Source organism: Oryx dammah, unplaced genomic scaffold (assembly GCF_014754425.2).
Source record: "Oryx dammah isolate SB20612 unplaced genomic scaffold, SCBI_Odam_1.1 HiC_scaffold_29, whole genome shotgun sequence".
Lineage (NCBI taxonomy): Eukaryota > Metazoa > Chordata > Mammalia > Artiodactyla > Bovidae > Oryx > Oryx dammah.
In genome coordinates this window covers 165,684-183,768 of record NW_024070213.1, presented here as the reverse complement: position 1 = coordinate 183,768, position 18,085 = coordinate 165,684, and the positions used below count along the sequence as shown (strand labels likewise).

The window sequence follows — 18,085 nt, the reverse complement described above, 5'->3', positions numbered from 1 at the left end:
GTATCTAATGCACGTTTGGTTCTCAGCACCTAGCAGAGCAATGAGATCTAGATTTGTTCAGGCTTGTGGCAGTGGTAACTGAGTACCCGCTTATACTTTCATATTAATTTTTTTGTTTACTCGTAATATTATTTTAATAAAAAGCTGGACTGAAGGAAGGAATACCTGTTGCTCCAGATTATCCTGTGTCCCCTCCACAACCACCTGGCACCCAGACTCAGGCCTGGGACTGCAGCTCCTCCCTATGCCGAGGCTTCCACAGAGCTGTGCTCCTGCCCAGGGAGGTGCAGAGGAGGCAGGTGGGCCCTAGCTCCAGCAGACAAACAGTGGCACCAGGGAACGGGGGGAGGTTCTGAAGCAAGAATTTATTCCAAGTGCATATGTGGGTGTGGACAGCAGAGACCTGTATTTAAAGTAGGTCAGAAGCCTCTCACAGTCTCCAGCCCTAGCCCTTCCCTGGCTACCTCACTGGCCTGAGCTAGAGCAAGGGAAGGGCCTCCTAGTCCCCCACCCCCAGAAAAACCCACAGGTACTTAAGGGCTAAAACAGAACCATACAGCCTTATTTTTATTAGCATCTAGCAAGAAAAAAAATCAAGATTCCCTCCAGCCCTACCTCTGCCACCTGAGCCCTCAGGGAGCAGTGTCAGCTGGGGGAGCACTTGTTTCCGGAGATGTTCTTGGAGCCTAGGCACCTATGCGCTGCCACCCCTGTGCCTGAAGGCTGACCACAGGCCCCCTCCTCCACTCTGTGGGGACAGAAGGGCAGCTGGCATCTCTCCAGCCCTTAGCCATCAGCCTTGGGAACTTGGAAAAGATTGGCGATGTCTAGCAGAGCTTGGCGGATCTGGTTCCCAAAACGCTGGGCATTCTGTGGAAGTCAAGAGTTCAGACCAACCTCCAGGCGAGCCCCTGCCCCCTGGCCACAGGAGCAAGGGCCCTTCCCGACGTGCCCTGGGCCGACCCTCCTCAGGCGGAGTAGCGGCAGGGCAGACTCACCGTCTCTGAGCTGGAGAACTTGCTGGAGACGTGGAAGAAGATGGTGTCCTCACCTGCGATCATGTAGGAAACGCCGTAGCCGTCATCTGCCACCTGGGGCAGCGTGGAGGGTAAAGAAGCAGAGGTGAGCTGACCTTGAAGATCTGAAAGCCAAGCTGATGTTATGCCTTGCTCTGCCCACAAGATTCACAGGAAGGGGCCCACCCCCAGGAAACCGTGGGAAAACAGAGGAGCTCTGTGCCCCAGGGTTGCAGACCCCACCAGGGGACCCACGGCCTTGCGTCCCCTGAGGAGGCTCAAGAGCACCGCCTCTCTCCACGGCGTCGCCAGTTTGCTGACCAACTAGCCTGTGTGAATCTCTGGGAGAGCTGGACTCTGTCAGCCCCCTTCAGAGGGCGCATCAGCTCCAGGCAGGGTCACTCCCGCAGGGGTGAGCTCCCATCCACTCTCCTCCCAACAGGTCGACAGGCATCCATTGTGTTCCCATGCCAGGCAGGTCCAGGCCTGTGCTCTTGCCTCTGGTCTGACCCCCTTGAGGCCCTGTACTCTCCAAAGACATGCCCGTCCCCTGGTCCCGCCCACCTGCCCACCTTCAAGGGCACTTACAGGGCCAAAGCCACCGCCAGCGCCCAGGTGTTTGGGGTACTTGTTTGGGTCGAACATGCGGATCTGGAATTGAGCGATCTGGCTAGTGGAGAGGCGCCAGGGTTCTGAGAGCACCTGCGACAGGGAAGCCCTGCAGTCAGACGCCCTGCACACCTGCGGACACGTAGTGCCTGAGCGCCTGTCCTGGCTGAGGACGCAGAAGGGGCGGACGCAGGGCCTTCCCGACTGCGGCCCTGGTCCCCAGTCTGCTCTCACCGTCACAGCATCTACACAGACCCCTCCATCACAGGACCTGCCTGTCCCGTCCCTGCCTCTACCCGCACCCTGAGCTGTTCCTCCATATCCCACGCCGCGGCCTCAGTGGCTGGCTGGGCACTGAAGGCTCCCTCCGCCCGGACACCCCCGTCCCCCTGAGCCTCTGCACTTCCCTCATGGGCGCTGCTGCCCTGACATGCCACGTTGGTCCGTCCATCCCCCCTCACGCCGACACCCACTCGACAAGGGGAAGGCTGCTGCTCGCGGCCAGTCCGCGGGCCTGGGTGGGGCGTGGAGCAGGCAGAGCCACCGAGAGCGGGCCTGCAGACAGACACGCCCGTCCACACTGACCTCAGCCAGGAAAGGGGATTCGACTCCCAGGTACTTGGAGACCACGTAAAGGCAGAAGAGGTGCCTGTCAATGCCCGCCCCTGTCATGGCCAGGCGGTACATAGTCTGGTGCTTCTCAGCAGCCTTCCGGAACAGACGCCGGAGCTCTTCGTTCTGGGGGCAGAAACAGGGCCGTGAAGAGTGGGTCTGACCCCAAACCCACAGAGGCCGAGCGGTCGCCTCAGCACGAGGCCTTGGGGGCTTACCGGGCGGTGCCCCTGCACCATGGCCTGAACAAATGCTGTGGACTCTCGGGTGCAGGAGCGCACGGTCTCTGTCCGGCCCTCGCGGAACATTCTAGTCATCGAGGCTTCATAGGTCAGGCAGAACTTGCCCTTGTCCTGGGGAACACAGAAGGGTGAACCTTGGGGTGGGCCCAGGTGCCACCCCGCCTGCTCGGAGGCCCGGGGCTCCTACCCGGAAGTGCGCCAGCTGCAGGGCGATCTGCACGAAGGCGTCAGGGCTGGTCCGGCACTTCTTGATGAGGCCTTTGCCAAAGGGCAGGAACTGGAAGCAGTACAGCTCCACGTCGTCTGCCAGAGCCTTGGCCACCTGGTAGGAACTCTCGATGACCGCCTGGCACTGCCAATACACGGAGAGGTCAGCTGGGGGCAGAGCTCTCCAGCAGGGCTCCAGGGTCATGTCCAGAAGGCCTGAGGGTTAGTAACGGAGGAAGGCAAGGCTGGGCAGGCCTCGATGTCCTCAGGAGGAGACGCCACAGACAGGCCGGGGGGCGTCAGCGCAGAGGCGGGGCTGGGCTCTGCAGGGGAGGGGGCACTGACAGGTGGCTTCCCAGACATGAGCTCACACCTCACGTTTTTCTCCAACCCCCAGACGGTCCTGGGGTCTCTGCTCTCCCTGGAGTCGGTCTGGACCATAAGAGACACTCGGACCTTTCCCCTGAGAGTGGGGCTGGGACAAAGGGGAGGCCTGCAAGGCATCTCAGGCCCTCGTCACTCTCACACAGCCACCCCTGCCCCTTCTCGGCCCGCACACCTGCTCAGGAATGTCCCACTGGAGTCGCTGAGGCGGGGGCAGCGCAGGGTTGGGTTTGCCCAGACAGTGCCCCGTCTCTGTGTAGCCCAGATGGAAGGAGTCGGTGCCCAGGACAAACTGCAGGGGAAGGTCAGGCTGAGAGGCTGTCCTTGCCCTGCCACCCCGCCCCAAGCCTGCACTGCAGGGCCCCTCCCGGGGCCTGTTACCTCCCAGAGGTGCCCTATGATAGGGGCGTCTGCCCACGCGTGCTCTGTGTTGAGTCCCAGCTGGCCGTTCTTGAAAGAGATGAGTGTGAAGGACTTGTCGAACCACCTGCAGCGGGAGGAGAAGGGCAGTGGGGGGAGGCAGGGGGAGCGCCAGGGCCCGTGTGCGGGGGAGCCGGGGCGTGGTACCTGTTGTAGCAGTTGCCGTGCAACAGGGCCTTGCCATAGAGGCTGAGGCTGGCCTCGTCCTCTGGGTCATAGTGGTGAGACTCCTCATCCAGAGCCACGAAGAACGCAGCGCGCTCGATGGCATCCAGGGCAGCCTTGTTCTTGCCAGAGCTGAAGAAGGCCTGGCGTGCCTGCGCCCACTCCACTCTGAGGGCACAAGGGCAGAGTGAGTGGGACCCCCTGCAGGATGAGAGCCCTGCCCAGGACCTGCGTCTGCAGCCTCTGAACACCCCGATCCAGCCAGCAGCAGTTAGAGGTCACAGCAGCGACTCCGTTGCTGCCACCGGTGTTCCTGACGACGGCAGGTCCTGGTCAACACCGGGCACACTGGGCCTACGTCCCTCCGTCAGGCCTCCTGCCTGAGTTCCAGGGTGGCACGTGGGACCGAACTCCTCTCCTCCTGGTGCCCTAACTTGGGCCCCAATACCTTCCCCCTGCAGTGAGGGCTGCCAGTCTCTCCTCTCCGGGCTGGGGTGGGGAAGGGTCGTCCAGGATTCTCTGGAACTGCATCTCCAGGTCCCGAGGCTTGAGCAGGCAGGAGCCTTCGTAGAGCCACACCTTGAAAAAGCGACCCTTGTGGTAGACGGCCACGTGCCTGCTGTCCGGGAGGTGCTGGAGCACGTCTGTGGCAGAGGCCAGGGTGGACTCAGGCAGAAGCAGGGCCCCCCCGCCCCACACACCTCCCCGAAGGCCCCCAGCCCCACACCAGGTGGCCACGAGGACCTCTGCTTGACCTGCCTTCCCCCAACCTTTGGGCATCAAGCCAGAGCTTCCCTGTCTCTCACTTAATGCCAACCACAGTCCCAGGAGGCATTTCACAGAAGAGGACTCAAGCTCTAGGAAATCACAGACTGTCCCAGAGCCAGAAATGCAGGTGCTGCTCCGGTGGCCCTGGGCAAGCCTGCCCTTCCTCCTCTACAGGCTCCTCAAGGCAGGAGCTCCATTAGGCTTCCTGTTGCTCTTGTGCAGGAGACTCTTCCCTTGCACTGGGAGCCCCTGCAGGAGGGGCTCCATCCTGGCCTCTCAGGGTCCCAGGAGTAGCATCGTGCCTGTAAACAGTAGGTGTCTACTATTGGCCACAAACTGACTATCTTTCGCAGTTTCACGACCCTAAGATGCTGAGGATGCTCAGGGAGCAGCCGGCAGCAGGGTACTGGCGTGGTGGGCCCATGGCTGGCAGGGAGGGGCCTGCACCCATGCCCCGGCACGGGCGCCCGGGTGCGACCCCGTACCTGTGTCCTTCCCCGGGATGCGAGTGGTGTTGAACATCCTCTCCATCTGGTAGGAGCACATGGGCACGAGGCCCAGTGCCATCACCTGGGAGGAAGGCCCAGCACGGCTCAGACGCGGCCCCTCTTCCGGTCACGCCCGCACCCCCAACACAACTCACAGGCTTGATCTCTTCACGGTCCAGTTTACGGCGATACGTGATCATGGCGTGGACAGCATTTCCCAGGCGGGCAGCCTGCACGTCTGTGTTCCTGACAAGCACGAGGTCCTGCAGGGAGACAGCAGAGCCTGCAGGGAGGCCGTGGCGCGTGGGCACAGGGGGCCCTCTGTCTGGGGTGTCTCGGCCCCTTTCCCCAGTTCATCCTGCGCACTCTCTGAGGCCAAGGCCCAGAGGTGAAACGCAGGGCTGGTCATGTCACCCCCTGCCCTGGCTTCCACCTGAGTTGCTTTTCCAAACCCTTTGGAGCTGTTGACATTTTGTTTATTTTTCTTGGAGGAAGAGGTTCTGCCACCACAGAACAGCCTAAAACCTCTGGCCTAGACAAGCTGCACATAGGTTTCTAGAAAGATAGCTTTGTGGAGGAGGGGAATGGCAGCACCCTACTTGAAATGTGCTTTGGAAGAAGGAGAGAAGGCGAGCAGGTCTGTGGTTGGGCGGCACCCCCGGTGGGTTGTGCAGCCTTGGCCTGGGAGCAGGATGAGGGCCGCTCCCATGGGGCAGGGAGCGGCAGGTTAGGGACCTGAGCCCTAAGAAAAGCAACTCTGGATCTACTTAAGACGCACTTAAGGAAGTTCCCTGCTGTCAGGACAGCTGGGAAGTCATGGCTGGGAAGCCAGTGGGAGAACAAGGAAGGAAGGGACAGAGCCTGAGCTGGGAAGGGCAGTGAGCCTGAGGAGCCTGGGGGGACAGCATGAGGCTGCGGGGTCGACTCGGTTCTCCGGATCCCTAGGATCTCCATCACCTGCAAGCAGCCTCCTGACGACCGCTGTAGGACATGCACCCCCATCTTCCCTCTGCGTCAGGCCTCACTCCAGAACCTCCACTTGCCCACGGAAACTACCACCGCAGCTCTGAGCTGTCCTCCAGGTTCTGCCCCGAGACCAGAGTGGGGACACAGCTGGACACAGAGCGGCCTGTGTGGCTCCAGCTCTTACCATGACATAGTAGTTGCTGTTGACCATGAGGGGGTTCCTGCCCCGAAGGTAGACGTACTCCTCCCACCAGTCGCTCACCTGGGGGTGGATGGGAGGTTAGAGTTGGGGCAGAGGGTGGGGTGTGAGCAGCCAGGACACAGGGAGGGTGAGGGTAAGCCTAGGAGGTAGAACTCACGTAGTTGGTTGCCCACCAGGACTTGAGTACCAGGTACTTCTGCAGCCTGGGGGCAGTCTTCTCCTCGAACTCCTTGGCCAGCGTCTCCATTCGATAGTATTGTTCCTCATCCAACAAGTGTTCCACGGATTCTAGGTACTGTCCAGGCAAGTCAGCATCAGTGTGAGGCCAGGTGGCAGGAGCCGCCTGTGTCCTGACCTTCCTCCAAGCCCAGCCTCACGGCTCCCTCTCAGGCTGACTCTCTGTAGGTGGCAGTCTCATGTCTGAGTGAGTTCTTTGAGTCCAGCCTGCCCTGCACACTGGGATGCCTGACCCAGGCCCTTACCCGATGAACTGTGGCTGGCACGCTGGGCACTGGCAGCTTGGGCAGAGACGTCTGGAAGCTGTAGAGCATGGGCCGTCGGCCAGAGAGAAGGCGGACACAGACCTGAGGACGCAGAGTGGAGAGTGTTGGGGGGGCAGCTGCAGGAGAGAGCAGAAAGTAGCAAACGCTAGAGGGGCTGCCCCAGACCCTCGGAGCCGAGACCTGCCCCTCCGGGCACCAGCGCCCTGCCTGGCTGTCCCCTCCAGCTCAGAACCCAAAGTGAGGCCCTGCGGCCTCAAACCAGATGCCTGGATCCCTCCACCGGCTTCCACTCACAGCCCAGACTCTGGTCAAGTGGCTGGTCTGGCCGTGCATCTCAAACATCCAACCGTGGTAGGAAAGAAGCAGTTTCAGAGTTTGGCGAAAGAAGAAGACGCCCATCACCCAGACGCCCGTGGAGAAGATGACCATGCTGAAGAGGGTCCGGGTGTACGGCGTCCGGTAGGGACGTCTGTCAGAGAAGAGGAGAGGTCTGCAGGGGCTTCACTTGAGGCCAGCTGCAGGGAAATTCTGATTCTGCAGCCCTGATGTAGATAAAGCCATCTGGGGTAGGCACCAGAGGCGGAAAAACTCCCTGGATGCACTCACATCTGAGCGCCTGAGAGCCTCGCACACGAACTCCCAGAAGCAGGGACCGAGCCGGCGGCCATCTCCAGAGAGGGCTGCCCTGTGGCCTCCAGGGGCTAGCGTCCTGCAGGCCCAGGAGTCCCGGCCGCAGAGCCCACCCGGCCCTCTCTCATGGCCTTACTTCTTACCCCTCAGGAAGCCATCTCTGGATATAATAGACCAGTCCCATGGAAATGTCCACATTGTAGGAGGAGGAACCCACTGTTGCCATAACCACGACCAGCCAGCTGGTGGGGCTGCCAGGGTACACGCCCCTGAGGATGCCATTCTGCGGGCAGAAACGGGCATGCTCACAGAGCAGGAAGGGCTGGGTGAGCGGAGACCTGTGAGGCCTTTGCCTGCTTTCACTCCTCCTCCAAATCCCACACGTGCAGCACCTGATTGCTGTGCCCCAGGACCACCTCCTGCTCCCGTCCCCCCCCCCAGCCTCGAGCACCCCTCTGGGCCCTGCAGGGCTGGAGCCTGTCACTCAGCAGAGCTGCCAGCCCAGGAAGGGGAGGAGGACCTTGACGAGGGGCAGCAGCTGACACCTGGCCTCTGCTTCCCTGGAAGGCTGGACTCGGCACCTGCTGGGAGACAGAGGCCAGGGCCGCCCGCGCCCACCTTGATGCGAATCAGGCGTTTCTTCCAGGACCTGACCACAGACAGGTAGATGTGTTTCAGCACCTCCCGGCTGAGCTGGAAGTCGACCCCCTCTGGGGTCACAGTGAACTGGAAGGCCACAGCCTGGTGCGCTTCCGCCATCCTGGGGGGTGCCTGGCACCTGGGAGGCGGCAGGAGGGGGCGTGGGCAGGCTCAGCCGCCGAGCCGAGGCTCCGCCCCCGCCACGGTCCGCGCTCCTGGCCCGCCCCCACCTCCCTCCCGGGGCCAGCCCCGCGTAGTGTCCTGGTTTCCCCCAACCCCTGGCGGCAGGTCGGTCCTTCAGCCTCGCCAACCGCCTCAGAACTTTCGCACAATGGTGCGGTGGTCGGCAAGGGGGTCAAGGCCTTGAAAAGTTCAGAAACCCCGAGGACAGCAAAGGGCGGCCTCCGGGGTGGGGGTGAGTGGCCTCGGAAGCGGAGTAGGTCTGGTGTGAAGTGAGGCGGGGTGTGCGTACCCCTAGCCGTGTCACGTGGGACCTTGGCACCAGCCTCCCCCCACCCCTTCCCCCACACCCCCACCCCTACGCGAGCTCAGAGCCCTGGGCCCGGTCGGCGGCCCGAGCTAGCCCGCAGCTCCACTCACAGCTAGGGTTTGCTCCTGTTCGATTGTGCGGCCAGTCGCTCTGGCCCGTGTCCGCACGTCCTTCAGGGCAGGCCACCTAAGTCCCGCCCTCGCCGGGAACCTGACACCCACTCCCAAATTTGGGTTGAGAACAGATACCCCCGCCTCACGATGAGAATCAGGAATGGGGACGGGGAGCAGGTTTCTGCAAGCTGAAGATCTCTCAAAGGTCTGGGAGCCTGGGGGTGCCCAACGGGGCTCACGTGAGGAGGGCGGCATTTGAACTAAAAATAGCTGAATGTAGGGAAAAGGTCATCGGGTGTCAGCTGTGCCTCCTGTTTTTCCAGTGGTCATGTATGGATGTGAGAGTTGGACTGTGAAGAAGGCTGAGTGCCGAAGAATGGATGCTTTTGAACTGTGGTTTTGGGGAAGACTCTTGAGAGTCCCTTGGACTGCAAGGAGATCCAACCAGTCCATGCTGAAGGAGATCAGCCCTGGGTGTTCTTTGGAAGGAATGATGCTAAAGCTGAAACTCCAGTACTTTGGGCACCTCATGCGAAGAGCTGACTCATTGGAAAAGACTCTGATGCTGGGAAGGATTGGGATCAGGAGGAAAAGGGGACGACAGAGGATGAGATGGCTGGATGGCATCACGGACTCGATGGACGTGAGTCTGAGTGAACTCTGGGAGTTGGTGATGGACAGGGAGGCCTGGCGTGCTGCGATTCATGGGATCGCAGAGAGTCGGACACGACTGAGCGACTGAAGTGAACTGAAGCTGCAGCCAGGGGTGGGGGGTGCAGAGGCAGAACGGCCCCTGACCAGCGTCAAGCCCAGGTCACCCCCCATCTGTGCTTCTCAGGAGGGGAAAGCGAGGCTCCTTGCAGTGGCCCTTGGTCAATCTGTGTGCAACTCCTGGTGGGTGCTTTCTGCAACACCCAAGGACGGCTAGGACAGGACGTGAGCGATGCAGCCAGTTTATTGTCTTATGGTGCCAACGCCAGGGCTTCTGCCCACTTCCTGCGGGGGGAACCTGGGGTCCGGGGGAGGTCAGCCTCCTTAACTCCACTCTCAGTGCGGCTCAGCCCAGCCCCCTAGGGCTTCCCCTGTGCCCCTCCCCCCAAGGTCCTGCCCTGGAGGCTCCAGGAGAAATGCCAGAAGTTGGAGGCAGAGTCAGGATGAGGGGTGGAAGCTGGTCAGCTGGCCCTTCTGCTGGAAGTAGAACTGGAACCGAGACTGCGCATACTCCTAGGGAGAGAATTCCCAGACGGTGAGAACGCTTGGGCGCAGCACCCCCCAGCCCCTCAGTCTGCCCATGGCCACCTGACTACGCACAGATGTCCGAGAGGGCCGGAGGCCCCCGACGCGCTCCCTCCCCACATCTACCGCACGTACCTGGGTTACTTACCAAGTAACCAAATTCTATAGTGGACATGGATGCCTGAAGAATGGACCAGAGACCCCAAAAGAAATGAGATGCCAGGGCATACCTAAGGGCAGGAGGAGCGTTCAGAGGACACCCGGCGCCGCCTGAACCCCACCAGCAGGACGGCCGAGCCCCAAGGCTCTGACTGCTCCCCGTCACCCTAAGCCACCCGGTCCTGACTGTTCCCCATCTCACACTGTGCTCCGCCAGCCTCAGACCTCACCCCCGCTTCCTGCCGCCACTCTGCCCTGACACCTCACCCGCAGCCCGGCGTCCACCCTTCCTCTGCCTCCTGCTCTACCCTGCCCCGTCTCCCCTCACCGATTAGCTTCCACCAGCAAATCTGCTTCCAGGTTCCTCTGCTCCTCTTGGGAGATGGCCTCACCTTTCTTCACCTCTGCCAGGTAGTGGCGAATGAAATGGAGCTGAGATCAAGAGACAAGAGTCAGGAGGACGCCCGGTGAGGATTTCCCAGTGAACACCCTTCCTCACCATTCCTCCCAGACTTTACCCTCCTTCTCCCGTACAGGCCAGGTCCTGCTCCCCCGGCTTCTGGCCCACATACCTGCTGTCCCTCAGTGGGGTAGTTTGCAGGCTGGGCTTTGTAGAAAGGCCACTCCTCGTGGGTATAATCATAAACCCATTCACAAAAATGGTTCCCAATGTCAAAGCCCCTGAGGGAATAAAGTGGACACTCAGCCCCAAATACCCTGGGCAGCTGGGATGCAGAGATGAAGGCCTGGTCAGCCTTTCTAGGGCACTGTAGGAACAGGCCCACGGGAGGCCATCTGCTCACCCTCACCTGTAGTTATAACTGCTGTACTCGAAGTCCACCAGCATGAGGCTGTCGGTGTTTTTAGGCTCTGAGAGCAGTAAGATGTTCCCTGGAGGAAAATGGTGAGATTCTGGTCACTCCAGGGCCCTCTGGGCCCTCCTCACCTGAGGCTGGGAGACTCAGATGCCTTCTCTTACCTTCTTGGATATCATTGTGGCAAAAGACCACTGGTGATGGAGTAGTGTCTAGCAGCTTCCTATAGGGGAACAGGGGCATGGGTCCTGAGCCAGAGTGACAAAGGAGGGTCAGAAGCATCTTTGTGGGCTACGCCTTGATTCTAGCCCTCAGCAAATCCTGGGGAGGACCCCACTAGGTGCCCACACCCCACACCTCCTGTGCTCTCTGTCCAGCCCCCTCCCGGACCCCTGCCCCTACCCTGTCCTGTCTGCCCCCACCTGAGGTTGCCCATCTCGTCCTTCAAGCTGTACATCTCCAGCAGGTTCATCTGGGGAAGGCCGGTAGGGGGCAGGTCCTGGATCTGCTTTAAGTACCTAAAGCCCAGATAACAGGATACACTCAGTGTACTATCCCTCCCCTCTCCCCTCGGCCAGGCTGTCCTGCCTGTCCTGTCACTGAATGGCTTGTCTGGCAATCTCTGGAAGCCTGTTCTGTAAGAGGTCATGTTAGACAGCGGGACACTGGCTTCACTCTACTGGAGGGGAGGACAGAGCATCAGATACCTTCAGCCGCAGCCCAGAGGAGTGACTGGCAGCCTGGGGCTTCAGTCATGTGCAGGCTCCTGACTCACCGCTCCATGGTCCCGAATAGCCAGTGGGGTTCCTTAGTGAAAGGCATCTCCATGCCGTGGAACTTGGCCATCTTCGTGGCAATGGCTGCAGATAACACTGGATCTCGAAGCTCATGTGTCTTCAGTGGCCGGCTCTGCACCCAGGAACCTATCAGGGTGGTGAAGGGGCTGGGGCAGGTGGGGGAAGGGTGGGGGAACGGAGGTGGGGTGGAGTCAGGGCTTGGGGGAAATTCCCTACCTGGGGTGAGGGATGTGAAGGCAGACACTGGGAAGGGGGTTGGGGGGGAAGGAAGTGCTTCGGGTAGGTCAGGGCCGGGCTCGTACTGGGATGTACTGTTCCAGCCGGCCCTCTGGAAAGACTCCGTAGAGCTGGGGCCCCAGCGACCGCTCTGCAAGTATGGCGAACATCACACTTTCAAGGACCAAGGAGTCCACGCCCTGAAGGAAGTGAAGGGGCCACAGTCACAAAGGGCCAATGGCAAAGGGACGCTAACACACACGAGGGTCGACTTGCTCCTCCCACAACAGCTGGGACTCACCGCCCGGGGGGCCTCCAGAGCGCGGGCATTGGTATCATAATGGACAAAATACTCAACCCCTGAACTTTAGTGCCCTCCACTGCGCAGTGGGGACCACACCACCTGCCAGACTTGGGCGAGGGGTCCCAGGGCCACGGCGGCCCTCACTCGCCCCTCACCTGCAGGATGGCCCCGTACAGCCGCAGCAGCACCTCCCGGGGCTCCTCGCCAACGCTGGGCAGGTGGTCGGGCAGCGAGCAGCGGAAGAGCAGGTTGCTGAGGCCTCCGCTGCAGACCCACAGCAGGGCGCGCTCAGCCTGCCGTCCGCTCCACCGGCCCGGGCGTCCAGCCCCCGCGCCCCGCGCCCCCGGCCCGCCCCCGGCCCAGGAACGCCGAGGGTCCCCAGGGCCCGAGCCCGACCCGGCGCGCGCACAGGAGGGGCTGACCCCTGACCTCCCACCTCACTGGGTCAACCCTCAGCTCCTCCGGCCGCGCCTGGCGCCAGGCCCCGCCCAAGTACTCTCGGCACCACTGGTAGGCGCGGCGCTCGGCGTCTCGTGAGCGCGCCGAGCCACGCCGCCGGCTCGGGGCCGCGTCGGGGCACTTAGCCTGCAGCAAGCTGTCCTTGGTCAGGCAGCCTCCGAGAGGCCCTCCTCCGACCACATCGGTCCCCTCGGCCGCCATGGCTCCGGCGCGGCCGGGCCAACGCCCCGTCGCCGCTCAGGCCCTTTGGGCGCGCTCGGCTCCTTCCGGCCGCGCTCGGCTCCGCTTCCGGCCAGCCTGTGCGGCTCGGGTCGCACTCGGGTTGCCTGGTTCTGCTCGGCTCTCGGCGGCACCACTCGGCTCTCCAGGAGACAATGGTCCCGGCGCGCGTTCCGACGCTATGCCCCGCCCCTGCTCAGGGCGACGGCCAATGGCCTCTCTCTCCTGGCCCGGCCGCCGAGAGGCGGGCCGTGTTTGGACCGCAACCCGGAAGCAGGAAATGGCGCGGGCCAATCAGAAGCGTTATGAGCGGTCGGGCCCTCGGCGCCTGGCCTGTTACGTGGGCGAATCACATAGGCCGGTGGCGCGTCCTAGGAGCCGGTCGGACTCTTCAGGGCGGCTACCCGGGAACGCTCCCGTGAGGCAAGGTGGGCCTTCGCCAGGGTCTGGGGGCGCACAGGGCAGCGTGGGCGGCGGCGGCCCCTCGGTGGACACATTTGGCCCCTGGGGCAGTCGGGCAAGGAAGTTCAGTTCAGTCGCTCGGTAGTGTCCGATCTGCGACCCCGTGAACTGTAGCAATCTATATGATTGCTGACATATATGTATATATGATTGACATATATGCGTATATGGTATATATGATTGAGTCTGTATGATAACAGCAGTCTGTAAGGATGGACACACCCCCGCCCTCCGGAGCAGCTATACCAGCTGCAGTGGGAGGAGGCAGATATCAACACAGAAGACAATCACACATCGTGAAAGGAACTATGAAGGGAGCAAGCAGCATGTATTGTGGCAGAGGAATGAGGTAGGGAAGCCTTGCTTTAGACCAGGCAGCGGAGGAGGCCGGAGAAGGCAACGGCACCCCACTGCAGTACTGTTGCCTGGAAAATCCTATGGGTGGAGGAGCCTGGTGGGCTGCAGTCCAGGGGGTCGGGAAGAGCCGGACGCGACTGAGCGACTTCACTTTCACTTTTCACTTTCATGCCTTGGAGAAGGAAATGGCAGCCCACTCCAGTGTTCTTGCCTGGAGAATCCCAGGGACGGGGGAGCCTGGTGGGCTGCCGTCTGTGGGGTCCCACAGAGTCGGACACGCCTGAAGCGGCTTGGCAGCAGCGTCAGCAGACCAGGTAGTGAGGGCCTTTGTTAACGCCAGTGCGGTAGCAAAGCCAAGGTCCTATCTCTGATTCAGTACAGTCGCTCAGCCGTGTCCGGTTCTTCGCAGCCCCATGGACTGCAGCACACCAGGCTCCCTTGTCCACTACCAACCCCCGGAGCTTACTCAAACTCATGTCCATCAAGTCAGTGATGCCATCCAACCATCTCATCCTCTGTCCTCCCCTTCATGAGTCTGAGCAAGCTCCAGGAGATGGTGAAGGACAGAGAAGCCTGGCGTGCAGCAGTCCATGGGATCACAAAGAGCTGGACAGGGTTAAGTAACTGAACAAGAACAACATGTATGGATGTGAGCGTTGGACCATAAGGAAGGCTGAGTGCGTTTTGAGCACCGAAGAATTGATGCTTTTGAACTATGGTGTTGGAGAAGACTGTTGAGAGTCCCTTGGATTGCAAGGAGAGCAAACCAGTTGGTCCTAAACAAATCAACTCTGAATATTCTTTGGAAGGACTGATGCTGAAGCTGAAGTTCCAATACTTTGGCCACCTGATGCAAAGAGCTGACTCGCTGGGAAAGACCCTGACGGTGGGAAAGGTTGAGGGCCAGAGGAGAAGGGGGTGGCAGAGAATGAGATGGTTGGATGGCATCATCGACTGAATGAACCTGAGTTTGAGCAAACTGCAGGAGATGGTGAAGGACAGGGAAGGCCGGCGTGCTGCAGTCCATGGGGTCACAGAGAGTCGGACACGTCTGAGCGACTGAACAACAGCAAAAAAGTTCCACTTAAAAAAGGTTTTCCCTTAAAAAGAACAAGGAGCTCATTTTACGGTGAAAACGGACAACAGTGTGTGAGTTGCCACTTGTTCAGCCACTCAGTCATGCCTCCCTCTTGGCAGCCCCATGGACTGCAGCACCACAGAGCACAAGCACGAACTGCCCTGGGGCCACCACTTGTGTAACACTCTGTGTTAGCTGTAGGCAGCCAGTCTGATGGGGAGAAGAAGTGGCTTCTTAAAGCCTTAGGTAAAGTCCCAGCTCTAGGGCAGTGCCTTGAGGATCTGGGGTGCATACACTGAGTGCCCCAGTATATACAGCGTGTGCATCCAGGAGCAGGGACACAGGCCCAAGAGCCCAGGGGGGTGAGCTCGCTGTTGCTCACCGTCATGCTCAGTGGCCCACTTGCAGAGTTAGCGACTTCTGTCTCTGTAACATTAAGCTCTGCTGGGTTAGACCCCTTGGTTCCCAGGTAGGGAACACTTCCAAAGGGAACTTCCTCTGCTTCCAGGGAAGGACGCCTCCACTGAGCCAGGATCTGCAGATGCCACCAGGTCCTTTTGATCTCCTCATGCTGGCGAACCAGCAGGCAAAGAAGGAGGGGAGAATAGACCCCATTACTAAGAGTAGATAGGGTCGCTGCTACTTAATGGGGCAATCAGGAGTTGGTCTGCATGGAGACCAAAGCATATTTAATACCTGTTTATCTCAAACTATTCTAGAAAACTGAAGAGGTGGGAATGCTTCATAACTCATTTTTAAGGCCAGCATCACCCAGATTACAAAACCAGATAACAGCACACACACATGGTACCATGTCTGATGAACACAGATTGAAAAATCCTCAACAAAACACTAGCAAACCAAATACAATACATTAAAAGGACCATACACCATGATCAAGTGGGACTTATCCCAGGGATTCAAAGATGGTTCAGTATCCCCAAATCAATATGATATACCACATTAACAAAGGATGAAAACCTTATGATTTTCTCAATAGATGAAGGAAAAGGATTTGATTCAACACCCATTTATGGTTTAAAAAAGATAAAGTGAGCATAGAAGGAATGTACCTCAACATAATAAGGGCCGTACGTGGTGATGGGTTTGATCCCTGGGTTGGGAAGATCCCTGGAGAAGAAAACAACCCACTCCAGTTTTCTTGCCTAAAAATTTCCATGGACTGTGGAACCCGGAGGGCTTACAGTCCATGGGGTCATGAAAGGGTCAGATACGACTTAGCAACTAAACAGCAACAGGACGAGCCCATAGCTAACATCATAATCAGTGGAGAAAAATTGAAAGTTACCTCTAAAATCAGAAGCAAGACAAAAATGCACACTCTCACCACTCTTATTCAACGCAGTACTGGAAAACCTGGCAAGAGCAGTTAGGCAAGATAAAGAAATAAAAGGCATCCAGCTTGGAGAGGAAGAAGTGAAACTACCACTATTTGCAGATGACATGACTTTGCATATAGAAAACCCCAAAGACCCCACCAAAAGTATTAGGAATAATAGATACGAAGGAACAAGATATGGGTAGGGGATTAAGAAGTACAATCTACCTCTTTATATCTATGTATAAAGTAAATAATCTACGAGGATATATTGTACAGCATAGGGAATAGAGACAATATTTCATAATAACTATCAATGGAGTATAAACTTTAAAATGATGAATCACTATGTTGTACACCTGGGGTTTATACATATAAATCAGTGTACCTCAATAAAAAGAAAATGGGGAAATATATATTTCAGTGAAAACATTTCTGTGAAGCTATAAGAAGTTTCAACTTTAGCTTCCTGATAATAAATGGGATATTTTTAAATTTTCTGGGAAAAAAGAAATAATAAATATGGTAAAATTGTGGGGCAAAAAATCAACATAAAACAATCTGTTACTTTTAGGGAATACCCTGGTTGACCAGTGATTAGGACTCCATGCTTTCACTGTCAAGGGCCCAGGTTTGATCCCTGGTCTGGGAACTAAGATTCATGCCATGTGGCATGACAAAAAAACAAAAAAACAAAAAAACTATTTCTATTTGCTAACAATGAGCTAACATAAAGAGAAATTAAGCAAAATTCCAAAAAGATTTCTGTTCTAACTTTGTTTCTCCTCCTCTGTTCCAGCCTTTTACATTTAGCTTATTTTTGTTTTTAATATTAGAGTTCATTTCTTGAGACAGCCAGTAGTTGGGTCTCGTTTTTTATACAGTCTAACAGTCTCTGCATTGTAACTTAAGAGTTTAGAAGATTTCTATTTAATGAAATTAACATCTTGGTCTTAAAATTACCATCTTGCTATTTGTTTTATATTTGTCCCATCTTTGTTTTATTTATCTTTCTTTTTTTTTTGCCTTTGCTTTATTTATTTTTTTTAAAAAAAAAAGGCTCCTTAATCTTTTTTAAAAAACATAATTTTATTTATTTATTTTTGACTGTTCACCAAGAAAGCCCTGTTTATCTTATTTTTGCTTTCTTATTAAACAAGTATTTTTCAAAATTCCATTTTATCTTCACTCAGCTAACTGGCTGTATCTCTGTTAATTATTATTATTTTTTGCCATGCCGCACAGCATGCAGGATCTTAGTTTCCTGACTAAGGACTAAACCCACGCCCCCTGCATTGGAAGCATGGAGTCTTAATCACTGGACCACCAGGCAAGTCTCTCTGTGATTTTTAATGTGTATTCTCTAGATTTTATAGTATGCCTTTTTAGGTCATCATTGTCTACTCTCAAGTAATAATAATCTCACATATAAGAATCTCAGTCACTAAGTCATGTCCAACTCTTTGCAACCCCATGAACTGTATATAGCACATCAGACTTCCCTTTTTCTTCACTATCTCCCAGAGTTTGCTCAGACTCATGTCCACTGAGTCAGTGATGCCATCCAACTATCTCATCCTCGCTTCCGCCTTCTCCTCCTGCCCTCGATCTTTCCTAGCATCAGAATCTTTTACAATGAGTTGACTCTTCCCATCAGGTGGCCAAAGTATTGGAGCTTCAGTTTCAGCATCAGTCCTTCCAGTGAATATTCAGGATTGATTTCCTTTGGGATAGACCGGTTTGTTTTCCTTGCAGTCCAAGGGACTGTCAAGACTCTTCTCTAGCACCACAGTTTGAAAGCATCAATTCTTCACCGCCCAGCCTTCTTTATGGTCCAACTCTCACATTCATGCATGACTCCTGAAAAAACCGTAGCTTTGGCTATACAGACCTTTGTTGGTAAAGTGATGTCTCTACTTTGTTAATACATTGTCTAGGTTTGTCATAGCTTTTCTTCCAAGGAGCAAGTGTCTTTTAATTTCATGGCTGCAGTCACCATCTGAAGTAATTTTGGAGCCCGAGAAAATAAAGTCTGTCACTGTTTCCATTGTTTCCCCATCTATTTGCCATGAAGTGATGGGACCAGATGCGGTGATCTTAGTTTCTTGAATGTTGAGCTTTAAGCCAGCTTTTTCACTCTGCTCTCTCGCCTTCGTCCAGAGGCTCTTCAGCTCCTCCTCACTTTCTGCC

The 18,085-nt window shown here is 57.0% G+C and overlaps 2 protein-coding genes across 3 annotated transcripts; both read right to left on the bottom strand.

The window, feature by feature from the left end:
• Positions 1-346: 346 nt before the first annotated feature.
• Positions 347-8,724, bottom strand: CPT1B (carnitine palmitoyltransferase 1B). Of its 2 annotated transcripts, XM_040233538.1 has the most exons (19): positions 8,452-8,691; positions 7,831-7,990; positions 7,356-7,495; positions 6,877-7,051; positions 6,562-6,663; positions 6,237-6,374; positions 6,062-6,139; positions 5,067-5,174; positions 4,909-4,993; positions 4,104-4,299; positions 3,638-3,823; positions 3,452-3,557; positions 3,246-3,362; positions 2,667-2,831; positions 2,456-2,590; positions 2,211-2,363; positions 1,605-1,718; positions 999-1,091; positions 347-870 (listed from the first exon to the last, which is right to left on the bottom strand). In XM_040233538.1, the coding sequence occupies exons 2-19, from the start codon at positions 7,969-7,971 to the stop codon at positions 787-789; spliced, it is 2,316 nt and encodes a 771-aa protein (XP_040089472.1). In that variant the 5' UTR covers positions 7,972-7,990; positions 8,452-8,691; the 3' UTR covers positions 347-786. The 2 variants fall into 2 exon arrangements, with proteins under 2 accessions (XP_040089472.1, XP_040089471.1); XM_040233537.1 differs by lacking the exon at positions 7,831-7,990 and having other exon boundaries at positions 8,452-8,724.
• Positions 8,725-9,392: 668 nt separating this feature from the next.
• On the bottom strand, positions 9,393-12,806 carry CHKB (choline kinase beta). The gene is made up of 11 exons (XM_040233536.1): positions 12,418-12,806; positions 12,137-12,245; positions 11,764-11,877; positions 11,440-11,573; positions 11,087-11,182; positions 10,829-10,887; positions 10,659-10,740; positions 10,422-10,530; positions 10,178-10,281; positions 9,839-9,920; positions 9,393-9,678 (listed from the first exon to the last, which is right to left on the bottom strand). The coding sequence occupies exons 1-11, from the start codon at positions 12,639-12,641 to the stop codon at positions 9,604-9,606; spliced, it is 1,188 nt and encodes a 395-aa protein (XP_040089470.1). The 5' UTR covers positions 12,642-12,806; the 3' UTR covers positions 9,393-9,603.
• Between the last annotated feature and the right edge of the window lie 5,279 nt (positions 12,807-18,085).

What these genes read in the sequence shown, in the direction of transcription:
- CHKB (XM_040233536.1), bottom strand. Translation starts at nt 12,641, where the DNA reads ATGGCGGCCGAGGGGACCGATGTGGTCGGAGGAGGGCCTCTCGGAGGC. An exon ending in CTATTCGGGACCATGGAGCG is followed by an intron (nt 11,183 to 11,439) that starts GTGAGTCAGGAG and finishes TCTGGGCTTTAG; the next exon opens with GTACTTAAAGCAGATCCAGG. An exon ending in ACCCCACTGAGGGACAGCAG is followed by an intron (nt 10,282 to 10,421) that starts GTATGTGGGCCA and finishes TCTTGATCTCAG; the next exon opens with CTCCATTTCATTCGCCACTA.
- CPT1B (XM_040233537.1), bottom strand. Translation starts at nt 8,709, where the DNA reads ATGCCGCCCTCCTCACGTGAGCCCCGTTGGGCACCCCCAGGCTCCCAG. An exon ending in AACAGGAGCAAACCCTAGCT is followed by an intron (nt 7,496 to 8,451) that starts GTGAGTGGAGCT and finishes TTCTGCCCGCAG; the next exon opens with AATGGCATCCTCAGGGGCGT. An exon ending in CATCCCGGGGAAGGACACAG is followed by an intron (nt 4,300 to 4,908) that starts GTACGGGGTCGC and finishes CCTCTGCCACAG; the next exon opens with ACGTGCTCCAGCACCTCCCG.